Raw genomic sequence first — 13382 nt, forward strand, 5'->3', positions numbered from 1 at the left:
CAGTATAGCTCAGTATAGACCTGTATAAACCAGTATTGATCAGTATAACCAGTATAAACCAGTACAGACCTGTAGAGACCAGTATAAACCAGTATAACCAATATAAACCAGTACAGACCAGTATAAACCAGTATAACCAAAATAAACCAGTATCAACCAGTATAACCAATAGAGACCAGTATAGACCAGTATAAACTCGAATAACCAGTACAGACTAGTACAGGCCAGTATAACCAGTATAGACCAGTATACATCAATATAAACCAGTTTGACCAGTATTACCAGTATAGAGCAGTACAGACCAGTATAGACCAGTATAAACCAGTATAGTGCAGTATAGACCATTATAGACCAGTATACATCAATATAGACCAGTTTGACTAGTATTACCAGTATAGACCAGTATCTGTCAGTATAGACCAGTTTGACCAGTATTACCAGTATAGAGCAGTTCAGACCAGTATAGACCATTATAAACCAGTATAGACCAGTAAAACCAGTATAGACCAGTGAAACCAGTACAGACCAGTATATCCCAGTATACATCAATATAGACCATTTTGACCAGTACTACCAGTATAGAGCAGTACAGACCAGTATAGACCAGTATAAACCAGTATAGACCAGTATAACCAGTACAGACCAATACAGACCAGTACAGACCAGTACAGACCCGTATAACCATCATAAATGAATATAACCAGTGCGGGATGGGAACCAATGATAAACTGATGGGAGACTGAGGGGAAGGGCTTGATGAAAAGTATAAAGGGCCGGCTTCACCTTACTGAAGGTGCGAGCCGGCGGTGGGGCTGCGGCTGCCCGGCCGCCCAGTGTGCTGCAGCACGCTGCTTTACTTACATCTCTCTCAATGAAAAGCTTTTAAACATGTCAGCGTTTTTGACACTGACCAACCTGATCTCCTTTTATGATCGGGTGACCCGTCTGGTGGATGAGGGGAAGGCTGTGGATGTGGTCTACCTGGACTTCAGCAAGGCCTTTGACACCGTCTCCCACAGCATTCACCTGAAAAAGCTGTCAGCCCACAGCTTGGACAGGAGCACCCTGTGCTGGGTTAGGAACTGGCTGGAGGGCCGGGCCCAGAGAGTGGTGCTGAACGGGGCTGCATCCAGTTGGGAGCCAGTCACTAGTGGTGTCCCCCAGGGATCAGTGTTGGGCAGTACAGACCAGTATAGACTAGTATAAACCAGTATAGACCAGTATAGGTCAGTATAAACCAGTATGAACCAGTATAACCAGTATAAACCAATATAGACCTGTGTAGACCAGTAAAACCAGTATAAAGCAGTATAGGCCAGTACAAACCAGTATAGATCAGTATAAACCAATACAGACCAGTAAAGACCAGTACAGACTAGTATAACCACTACAAACCAGTGTAAACCGGTACAGAGCTGTAAAGACCAGTATAGACCAGTATAAACCCATATAAGTACTGCACACCACTATAGTCCAGTTAAACCAGTACAGGGCAGTATACACCAGTAAAAACTAGTGCCTCCCAGTCCATCCCAGTCCATCCCATTTGACACCCAATGTGGCCCAGTCCCTCCCACTTCACACTAATCCCGTTTCTGGTCCGTCCCAGTTGACTCCAAATCCCTCCCAGTTCCTCACAATCCCCTCCCAATCTCTCCCATTTCCCTCCGAATTCACCCCAGTCCCTCCCAATCCCCTCCCAGTTCCCTCCCAGTCCCTCCCAATCCCTCCCAGTCCCTCCCAGTTCCCTCCCAGTTCCTCCCAATCCCTCCCAGTTCCTCCCAATTCCCTCCCAGTTCCCTCCCAGTTCAATGCAGTCCCTCCCAATACCTTCCCAGTTCCCTCCTATTTCCCTCCCAGCCGCTCCCAATACCCTCCTATTTCCCTCCCGATTCCTCCCAATCCCCTCCCAAGCCCTCCCAGTTCCCTCCCAGTCCCTTCCATTTTCCTCCCGATTCCTCCCAATCCCCACCCAAGCCCTCCCAGTTCCCTCCCAGTCCCTCCCATTTTCCTCCCGATTCCTCCAAATCGCCTCCCAAACCCTCCAAGTTCCCTCTCAGTGTCTCCCAGTCCCTCCCAGTCCCTCCTGTTTCCCCCCAATCCCCTCCCAGTCTCTCCCAGTCCCTCCCGATTCCTCCCAATCGCCTCCCAAACCCTCCCAGTTCCCTCTCTGTGTCTCCCAGTCCCTCCCAGTCCCTCCCGTTTCCCCCCAATCCCCTCCCAGTCTCTCCCAGTCCCTCCCAGTCCCTGGGAGGTTCCAAGTTTTGTATCTTTGTTGTTCCTTTTTCTTTCTACCTGAGGACATTCTGTCCGTGCTGGGTGATGCCAAGAACGACCATTCCCTTTCTTAGGGGGAAATGCAAAGTGCAGCCTGCAGGGCGTTCTTGATGGCAGTGCAGAAAGCGCTGCATGGGGTTGTTGTGGCCAAAGTGCAGGACCCAGCACTTGGCCGAGTTGAACCTCATCCCGTTGGAATCAGCCCAACTCTCCAGGCTGTCCAGGTCCCTCTGCAGAGCCCTCCTGCCTTCCAGCTGATCCACACTCCCCCCCCAGCTTAGTGTCGTCTGCGAATTTGCTGATGGTGGACTCAGTCCCCTCATCTAAATCATCAGTAAAGATACTGAACAGAACTGGGCCCAATACTGATCCCTTGGGGACACCACTAGTGACCGGCTGCCAACTGGATGCAGCCCCGTTCAGCACCACTCTCTGGGCCCGGCCCTCCAGCCAGTTCCTAACCCAGCACAGGGTGCTCCTGTCCAAGCTGTGGGCTGACAGCTTTTTCAGGAGGATGCTGTGGGAGAGGGTGTCAAAGGCCTTGCTGAAGTCCAGGTAGACCACATCCACAGCCTTCCCCTCATCCCCCAGGCAGTCACCTGATCATCAAAGGAGATCAGGTTGGTCAGTGTCAAAAACGCTGACATGTTTAAAAGCTTTTCATTGAGAGAGATGTAAGTAAAGCAGCGTGCTGCAGCACACTGGGCGGCCGGGCAGCCGCAGCCCCACCACCGGCTTGCACCTTCAGTAAGGTGAAGCCGGCCCTTTATACTTTTCATCAAGCCCTTCCCCTCAGTCTCCCATCAGTTTATCATTGGTTCCCATCCCGCACTGGTTATATTCATTTATGATGGTTATACGGGTCTATACTGGTCTGTACTGGTCTATACTGGTTATACTGGTCTATACTGGTTTATACTGGTTTATACTGGTCTGTACTGCTCTATACTGGTAGTATTGGTCAAAATGGTCTATATTGATGTATACTGGGATATACTGGTCTGTACTGGTTACACTGGTCTATACTGGTTTTACTGGTCTATACTGGTTTATAATGGTCTATACTGGTCTGAACTGCTCTATACTGGTAATACTGGTCAAACTGGTCTATACTGACAGATACTGGTCTATACTGGTAAGACTAGTCAAACTGGTCTATATTGATGTATACTGGTCTATAATGGTCTATACTGCACTATACTGGTTTATACTGGTCTATACTGGTCTGTACTGCTCTATACTGGTAATGCTGGTCAAACTGGTTTATATTGTTGTATACTGGTCTATACTGGTTATACTGGCCTGTACTAGTCTGTACTGGTTATTCGAGTTTATACTGGTCTATACTGGTCTCTATTGGTTATACTGGTTGATACTGGTCTATTTTGGTTATACTGGTTTATACTGGTCTGTACTGGTTTATACTGGTCTCTACAGGTCTGTACTGGTTTATACTGGTTTATACCGGGAAGGAAGGCGGCACCCCGAGGGTCGGTGAGGATGTGTCCAGCCTCTGGTGCTGCCAAAACTTCTTCCTGACCCGCTCAGCACGGCTTGTTTGGCCGGAGGCTGTGCTGACCTGTGCCCGCTGGGCAGAGCCTAAGGCTTCAGCACCCTCCGAGTGGGATTCACTATGCAGATATTCCAATATTCCCACAGAAGAACGAAGCAAGGCAGAAGAATTGTGTTGTTAAAGTAATAACAAGCAATGAACAAACTTCTTGTGAGGGTATGACCGCTGAAAAGTTGCTGAGGGACTTTTCAGTGCTGAGGGAACTGCCGTTGCTTTCCTTTACCTTGAGAGCTGTGAAGGAGGGCAACTAAGCTAGTGAAGGGACTTTAGCACAGACCCTATGAAGAGAGGCTGAGGGAACTGGGGGTGTTCAGCCTGGAAAAGAGAAGGCTCCGAGGAGACCTCATCACTCTCTACAGCTACCTGAAAGGAGGGTGTAGCCAGGTGGGGGTTGGTCTCTTTTCCCAGGCAACTCTCAGCAAGACAAGAGGACACGGTCTTAAGTTGTGCCGGGGGAGGTTTAGGTTGGATATTAGAAAGAATTTCTTTACCGAGAGGGTGGTCAGGCATTGGAATGGGCTGCCCAGGGAAGTAGTGGATTCTCCGTCCCTGGAGATATTTAAAAAGAGACTGGATGTGGCACTCAGTGCCATGGTCTAGTAACTGCAGCAGTAGTGGATCAAGGGCTGGACTTGATGATCTCTGAGGTCCCTTCCAACCCAGTCGATTCTATGATTCTATGATTCTACTGATCAATACTGGTTTATACAGGTCTATACTGAGCTATACTGGTTATACTGGTCTACACAGGTCTATACTGGTCTACACAGGTCTATACTGGTTTATACCGGTTTATTCTGGCCTATATTGGTCTATACTGGTTTATACTGTTATATTAATTTATACTGGTTATACTGGTCTATACTGGTCTGTACTGGTCTACACTGATTATACTGGTAAACTGGTCTATACTGGTTTATACTGGTTATATTGGTTTATACTGATTTATATTGGTCTGTACTGGTCTATACACGTCTATACTGGTTTAGACCTGGATATACTGGTTATACTGGTCTATACTGGTCTCTACTGGTCGGTCTCTTCTGGTTTATACTGATTATACTGGTATATACTGGTTTACACTGGTCTATACTGGTTTTTAATGGTTTATATTTGTTTATACAGGTCTGTATTTGGCTATACTGGTTTGTATTGGTTTATACTGGTTTATAGTGGTCTATACTATTCCATACTGGTCTATACTGTATTTATTATATTTATTATTATATACCCTATATTATAATATTATATAGTTTTAAATTACTTATTATTTTAATAATATGAATAATATGAAGAATATTATGTTATATAAAAATATATAATACAAAAAAATTATATTCCTTAATACATTATCTAATAATAATAATAAAACAATGAAAAAAATATGAACAAAAATTTAATAATTATTACTATATTCCAATATTACTTATTACTCTATAGTATTATTTATCATTATACATTATTATGTATAATTATTCATTGATATTTAATTTATTATATATTATATTTATTATTATACATATGTATTTATTATTAATTATAAATATAAATATTATATAAATATAAATAATTATTCATTATTTATTATATACTGTATAGCATTATTTATTATATACTTTATTATCTTATTATCACTTATTATGTATTGCTATATTTTATTATATATATTTATATATAATACTATGTATATTATATATTATATATTAAATAATTATTATTGTATATTATTATTTTTTGTAATATTTAATTTTTAGTCATTATATATTATACATTAGTATTTATTATTATATACTATTTATTTAGTATTATTAATTTCTAATGACCTAATTTATCTATTTGCCATATTTGTTAATTCTTATATTAATACTTATCGGTATTTGAATTGTTATTTCTTCCTATAGTTATTTATATTTATTATTATTATTTACATTGTTCTTGTTTTATTTTAAAATTAATTTTTATAATTTAATTATTATTTTCTTTAGTTTTATTTTAGTACTATCATTATTATTTAAATTATTATTTATTATTTAATATTGTTTTAGTATTTTTTGTTCTTTATTTTATTATTTTATATTAATTTTATTTTTTATTTATCTTAAATTTTTATTTATTTATTTATTTATTTGGATGCGATGATGTTTTGATATATTGCAACTCTGGGAAAAAACCTTCCCACACTCCAGACACTTACAGGATCTCTCTCCTGTATGGATGGGGTGATGGCGTGATAAAGAGGTACTCCGGGTAAACTCCTTCCCACACGCAAAACATTTATAGGTTTTCTCCCCCATGTGGATCCGTTGATGCTCTGATAAACTGGAACTCCAGGTAAACTCCTTCCCACACTCCAGACACTTATAGGGTCTCTCTCCCATGTGGATGCGGAGATGCTGTGATAAATGGGAATTCTGGGTAAACTCCTTCCCACACTTGGAACATTTAAAGGGTTGGCTGACAAATGGGCATTTGGGGAAGAAGGGATTTGGGGTGGAAAAGGGAGATTTGGGGTCTAAAACAGAGATTTTTGGTAAAAACTATTTAGGGTGTAAAATGTAGGATTTGGGATCAAAAATGGGCATTTTTACATTAAAACGAAGGGGTTTAGGGTCGAAAAGGTGTATTTGGAGATGAAAAGAGGGTTGGGCAGGCAGTCAGGTGTGGCTCTGCCATGTAATAAACTCATGAGTCGAACAAAGTTTTAAGATCAATATATATTTATTGAGGTGTATGAGAAAGGCAGCACGCTGGGCGACCGGGGAGTTACAGCTCCACCAAGGTTCCCCCCAAACTGCAGCAAAGCAGGGTTTTTATACACGTTCATTCAGTTCTGGTTCTTTCAACTTTGCTTAACCTACAAAATACAAAAGAGGCCCCTGGTTTCAACATCTCTACCATATAGGGGTCTACTTGACCTTTTCCTATTACATTACAGCTTGGTCTCAGAAAAATGGACAGAGCAAGACATTCCAGTCCTTATCGATTTCCCAGGATTGTGGTCCAGGATGTTGGTCCAGGATGTGGGTCCAGGATGTGGTGGTTACTGATAAATCTCTCCGATCAACAAAAAAATACTTCTAAAGATGACAGTCTCTTTATCACAATTCCCCCCTTTTATTTTTTATTGTTTTGTTGATCAAACCTAATAACCAGTTCATGTTCCAGTCCATGGGTCCGATCATCGTTGTCTTGAGAATTAAGTAAGTTTCCAAGCATACAAGGGCCCAATGTAAAAATCAACCCAACCACCACAAAATCCATCAGGGTGAGAGACCCCAGAGATGTCCTGACTGCAGGAGACGGTTTAGCGACAGCTCGGATCTGGTCCAACAGTGACACCATCACACAGGCACCATGTCCTACACCTGCCCTGACTGCAGGAAAGGTTTTAGCAGGAGATCAGCTTTTATCCAGCATCAACGGACCATACGGGTGAGAAACCCTTTAAATGTTCTGAGTGTGGGAAGGAGTTTACCCAGAGTTCCCATTTATCACAACATCTCCGCATCCACACGGGAGAGAGACCCTATAAGTGTCTGGAGTGTGGGAAGGAATTTACCTGGAGTTCCAGTTTATCAGAGCATCAACGGATCCACATGGGGGAGAAAACCTATAAATGTTTTGCGTGTGGGAAGGAGTTTACCCAGAGTTCCTCTTTATCACGCCATCACCCCATCCATACAGGAGAGAGATCCTATAAGTGTCTGGAGTGTGGGAAGGTTTTTTCCCAGAGTTCCAACATATCACAGCATCATCGCATCCATACAGGAGAGAAGTTGTATCCCTGCTCTCACTGTGGGAAAGCCTTCAACATCAGCACCTCCTGGATTTGTCACCAACATGTCCACACTGGGGAAAAACCCTACACGTGTCCCCAGTGTGGGAAGGGCTTCACAGCCAGCTCGAGTCTCACCCAACACCTACGGATCCGTACGGGTGAACATCCCTACAAGTGTCCTGAGTGTGGGAAGAGCTTTGCCAGGAGCACTCATCTGATCAGGCATTGTCTCCTCCACACAGGAGAGAAGCCCTACTTGTGTCCCCACTGCTCCAAGAGCTTCAGGCAAAGCTCCCACTTGCTGAGACATCAGCAACTCCATAGGAGTCATCGACCCTAAAGCTGCTCCCAAGAGCAGAGAGAAGAGTTTTTACCACAGCTACGATCTCATCTCTCATCACCAGACCCACCTCAGCCATCACCAGAAATTAAGGGGCATGGTCAAGGTCACCTCTGGCCTTGAGGTGTCTGAATGGGACCAGGTCTATTTCTTTTTGGTTTTAGTTAGGGAACACCCATGTAGAGCATTTTAGTGTGACTTTGCAGTGGAACTTGGAAAGAAAACAGGACCAAAAATTTGGGATTGTGTCATTTTGAAGTGAAAAGAAACCTTTTCCACTAAGATGCCCTTTTAAAGAGATTTAGATGCAGAAGCTCAACTTTACACTTCAGTGTCTAGATGATTGTTGCTGCAAAACTGGGTGGAGGTACACTAGCCTGAAGTTCGATAGCATTTGGGGGTTGGTTTTTTGCACTACCTTCATAGCGCCACTAGTGCTCATCGCCGTCAGGGTGAGGCTCTGAGGAGTCTCGAACCCACGGCATTGGCATTGCGGTACTGCGTCTTAGCCGGCTGTGCCACTCAAGCCTCACCCTGATGGCGAGGAGCGCTTCTGGCACTATGAAGGTAGCGCACTCCTCCAAGAGCAACTGACCTCTCTGCAGGCATGCTCAGGAATGAACTGAGCCTGTGCTTCGAGACTCACCTTTTTACCTTTTATTGGCCCCCTGGTTCTGCTCATGCGCAGTGGGGGCCCGCCCTAACCAGGCACAGGTGGGCTTAACATGAGCTCACCCCCACAACCTGGCAATTAGTGGCACCTGGTTGCCTCATTACACTACAGCATTCCAAAGTGTTTGCCTTCTGGCATCTATCTTGTCCTTTCCTCCCTAAAGGAGGGCTGCAGGTGGGACCTCTTTCTTCCTTCTGGAGGGTAAAAGTTTTCCTCAGAGCCGAGCAGCTTTCTTGGCTCTGCATACCAGTCTCTAGCAGTAACTATAAACATCAAGTGTTATCAGCCCTAGAAGCAGACACTGTCTGAGAAAATTGCTGTTAATTTCAGCAAGTGCAACTACTTACAAAAGACTTAGCTGAAAGCAAAAGTACAAGACAGAAAATCACCTTTATCTTGACCGAAACCAGGAAAACCACACAGCTACTCATTCAGCTTTCCCCCAGCAGTGGGGTGGAGGAATGGATTGAAACAAAAAAATTTTATTGATTGATGAATGATTAAATACTCCTTTTTGCTCATTCCTATTCCTCTCACCTATGCTGCTGCGTAGATGAAACCGACCGACATGGTGACCAGTGACTGTGAAACCGATACAAGGAAAAATTACAACTTAATGTTTCAACATGCTATGATCAAATCTTTCTTTGTTGTTGAGCCCCAGCCAGACATTGAACACCACTCAGCTACTCAGTCAGCTTTCCCACTGAAGTGAGGTGGAGGAATGGATTGAGACAAGAAAAGTTTAATGACTGATTAATGATTAAATACTCCTCTTTGCTCATTCCTATTCCTCTCGCATATGCAGATGCTCTCAGCTTCAGGGAGTCAAAGCTCACAAACATTTCAGCACTCTGACTGCCTCCTTAGCCAACTCTGTCACTGTGTTTGTGTCCATCTCTTTGTGTCTCCTGACACAAAGGATTTCTCATAAGATTATCCCTTGTAGAAAGGTGACCTCATGGGGGGCAGCTCGTACTTAGCATATGGTTGAAGAGTGCGTTTGATTGGCCATGAAACTTTATCATGCTTTGCTTTGCTTTGCTTTGTTTGCAAAGAGGAAAACTCCTGCTGTGCCCGTGTGCAGCAGTTCTCTAAGGAAAAGAGGGGGGAGCTGGTGCAAAGGAGCTGAACCATCCAGCTGCAGAGACCAGGGGAGAAGCCTGATGGGAGGAGAAGTGATGCAAGTCCCAGGGGCCAAGGAGAGCAGGGGTGGGGTTGAGCAGGGATGAGGAGCAAGGGTGTCCATCCAGGGTCAGACCTCCAGGAACTGCTTCTCCTTCTGGTGCAAACCTCCTGAGGAGACCCTTGGGTCATTATCACTTGGAGAATGCTGCTAGAACCTCTCCTCTGAAGTACAAAGTAATGAAATATTCCTTTTCAAATAAGAGTGTAAAAGTGCACTGTGAAATTTTCTTCCTGAAATCCACCAGGGAAAAAAATAACAAGTCTAGGGAGCTCTATACGTCTTGAAGACACGAATGAAATTACAAAAGAAAAAAAAGAGCTCCTTTGGTGTTTTCAATTTCATTAAACGAACATCAGAGAGTGGGAGAAGAAGAAAACAAATTCTGATAAAGTATAACTCAAAAGCAAAAACCAAAAAACCTTCACACACTGATGGGCCCCCCTGAGCCTGCCAGAGCCTCCCCATGGCCTCGTTAGAGCAGATCCCTGGAGACCATGATTGCAGGAGGCAAAGGCCCTGTGCTGGTGGCTGTAATGCTGAGAAAACCCTTTGCTTTGTTGGATGCAGCAGAAAGGCCAAGCCCTGACCCCAGGCCCTGGGAAGGCAGATCCTGAGAGTCTCAAGAGAAAGTTTCCTCTCCCCAGCCTTGGTGGCCCAGGACACTGCGATGGCCAAGGGGACAATGACCTCACTCCTTGACAACGCCCTTGGCCACCTCTCCTGCAGGCTGTCCTACACTGTCCATGCCTGCAGCTCCTTCCCTTCAGGCTGTTGTCACCCTTCCTGCTTTCCCACCTAACTCTCACCCCAGCATTTCCATTCCTTCTCTGGTGTCTCTCTGCTCTCACTGGCTTTGTCTTGAAAACAAAATCCTGGGCTGAACCTGAACCCCTCTGGGTAAACTTCTAACACAGCGATACATATGGGGTGAGACTTCTTGTTCTTTTCCTCCAGTAAGAACCTTCCAAGGTGACCATTGTGATGGGTTTGGACTACCAAGAGAAGTTCCATCATAAAGTCATAGAGCTGTCTGGGTGTGAAGGGATGTGACAGACCAGACTTGTATTTCTCATATATTTCTTATGGTCACTCATTTCTCATGGAGCATCCTCTCCATAATGAAATTCATGACCATGTATTTCTCATGGTCACTCCAAAAGGACTGGCCATACCACCTTTGTAGAAATGAATGAGGAGCCTCATAGGAGACCTACATGATGCATAAAACATTCTGTGGGGGGGAAAAAGTATGTCAGTCTCTATCCTCAGCTGCCAAGGTTTTTGGAGGCAGTCACAGGTTGCAGCCCAACCTGTGTCCCTATATTAGCCCATGTTCCACTTTAAGGGATGGAGGCTGCTTTGCATGTCCTCCCTCTGGTTAGGAGAGTGCTTGCGAGCTGTGGTCCTGGAGCCTTCAGAAACACAAAGAGTCTGGTGTTTTGCTGGGATGGGTAAAAACTCAGGGACAGAATTAATCGTGATGTGGTCTGAGAAGTGTGTGTTCCTCAGAGTCTGGGATGGATGCTCCTGATCCCATCCCTCTACTCAGTCTTGCTCTGGGCTGGGGATTTAGGAATGGCCAAGGACATTCCTCTTATCGCTGTTTGATTGTCTGATTTTGTTAGGCCTGTTTTGTTTCTTTCCTAGAGAAAGAATTGCTCCTCTAAGTGATAATGTGACCCTCAGTCCTTTCACTCTGTACCAGTCAGTGGTGTCAGAGGATCTGTCAAGCATTTTCTGGGACCATATGGCCATGCAGGGCCAGTTACATACCCATGGCTTTCTCTGCCAGGGTTTCACTTGCCAGCCCAGAACAGCTCCTTCCAGGCTCTCCCACCTCCCCTCCCCTCCCCTCTCTCCCAGCACAGCCCAGTTGCTGCTGGCCCCACACCAGTGCCCAGCTCAGGCTGCTCTGGGAAGTCCCACCACAGCCCCAGCCCCTCTGAAGGGCACAGCAGCTCCTGGGGGGCAGAGAGAGCTCAGAGCCCCAGATGGGTGACCATGCATGGCAAAAGGAGCAGGAGGCACCCTGTGTCCCCTGCTCTCCTCTCCAGGAGATCCGCAGAGCTTTGCAGCCCCTCGGGGCCATCCCCTCTGCCCAGCTCAGCACAACATCCCTGGCCCTTGTGCTCCTCAAGAGCTCTGACTGCTCCAGGCACAGAGCAGCCTTCCCAGGGCTGCTGCAGACAGGGAGGGGTTTTCACTTCACATTCATTCCTGATACACTGAGCAGGGAGAGCAGACAAATAACTTTCTGCAGATTCATTTATTTCTCTAAAATCCAGTATAGGATCTCAATTTACAAAAAAATTATTGGTCAAAAAGGTGGGTGGATGGTACAGTAAAAAAGGTGAATTATCGCCTTACTTTCAAGAAAAGAAAATCAGAGCTGAATACAAGGGAAAAAAGAATGGACATCTATCTTCTTGCGACAAACTGTGAGTTATTTGCAGAGACCAGGACGCTGCCCATGACTGATGAAAAACATCAGCTGTTTCCTCAGAGAACGCTTGAGCTCCTGGTTCCTCATGCTGTAGATGAGGGGGTTCACTGCTGGAGGAACCACTGAGTACAGAAATGACACCACCAGGTCCAGGAATGAGGAGGAGATGGAGGGGGGCTTCAGGTAGGCAAAGGTGGCTGTGCTGACAAAGAGGGAGACCACGGCCAGGTGAGGGAGGCATGTGGAAAAGGCTTTGTGCCTTCCCTGCTCAGAGGGGATCCTCAGCACAGCTTTAAAGATCTCCACATATGACACCACTATGAAAACAAAACACCAAAAATCTAAAAAACAGCTTAGTACGATAAGCCCAAGTTCCCTGAGGTAGGAGTGTGAGCAGGAGAGTTTGAGGATCTGGGGGATTTCACAGAAGAACTGGTCCAGGGCATTGCCCTGGCAGAGGGGCAGGGAAAATGTATTGGCTGTGTGCAGCAGAGCATGGAGAAACGCAGTGCCCCAGGCAGCTGCTGCCATGTGGACACAAGCTCTGCTGCCCAGGAGGGTCCCATAGTGCAGGGGTTTGCAGATGGCCAAGTAGCGGTCGTAGGACATGATGGTCAGGAGATAAAATTCCCCTACAATAAAAAAGAGAAAGAAGAAGAGCTGTGCAGCACATCCCTTGTAGGAGATGCCCCTGTTGTCCCAGAGGGAATTGGCCATGGCTTTGGGCAGAGTGGTGGAGATGGATCCCAGGTCGAGGAGGGAGAGGTTGAGGAGGAAGAAGTACATGGGGGTGTGGAGGTGGTGGTCACAGGCGATGGTGGTGATGATGAGGCCGTTGCCCAGGAGGGCAGCCAGGTAGATGCCCAGGAAGAGCCAGAAGTGCAAGAGCTGCAGCTCCCACCTCTCTGCAAATGCCAGGAGGAGGAACTGCCAGATGGAGCTGCTGTTGGACATGTGCTGCCTCTGGGGATGGTGCACTGTCAGAGAAAGAAAATTTTAAATAAGTAATGTCAGAATTTTCTTGGCAGATCCATTCAGTTTCTTATAGAAACCCCAAAGCACCTTGCTCCATAGAGGAAGAATTTTGGCAAGTCCCATTCATGAGCTGT

The 13382-nt window shown here is 45.4% G+C and overlaps 1 protein-coding gene and 1 pseudogene across 1 annotated transcript; one reads left to right on the forward strand and one right to left on the reverse strand.

Moving 5' to 3' along the window:
- Positions 1-7112: 7112 nt before the first annotated feature.
- Positions 7113-7968, forward strand: LOC103531526 (annotated as a pseudogene).
- A 1210-nt stretch (positions 7969-9178) lies between these two features.
- Positions 9179-13026, reverse strand: LOC115600219 (olfactory receptor 14A16-like; the record flags this gene model as incomplete). The annotated part of the gene is made up of 2 exons (XM_030468505.1): positions 9179-9223; positions 12385-13026. Coding segments are annotated over 2 exons (687 nt in total), but the record flags the coding sequence as incomplete, so codon positions are not given.
- Between the last annotated feature and the right edge of the window lie 356 nt (positions 13027-13382).

This window comes from Calypte anna, unplaced genomic scaffold, assembly GCF_003957555.1.
Source record: "Calypte anna isolate BGI_N300 unplaced genomic scaffold, bCalAnn1_v1.p scaffold_147_arrow_ctg1, whole genome shotgun sequence".
NCBI lineage: Eukaryota > Metazoa > Chordata > Aves > Apodiformes > Trochilidae > Calypte > Calypte anna.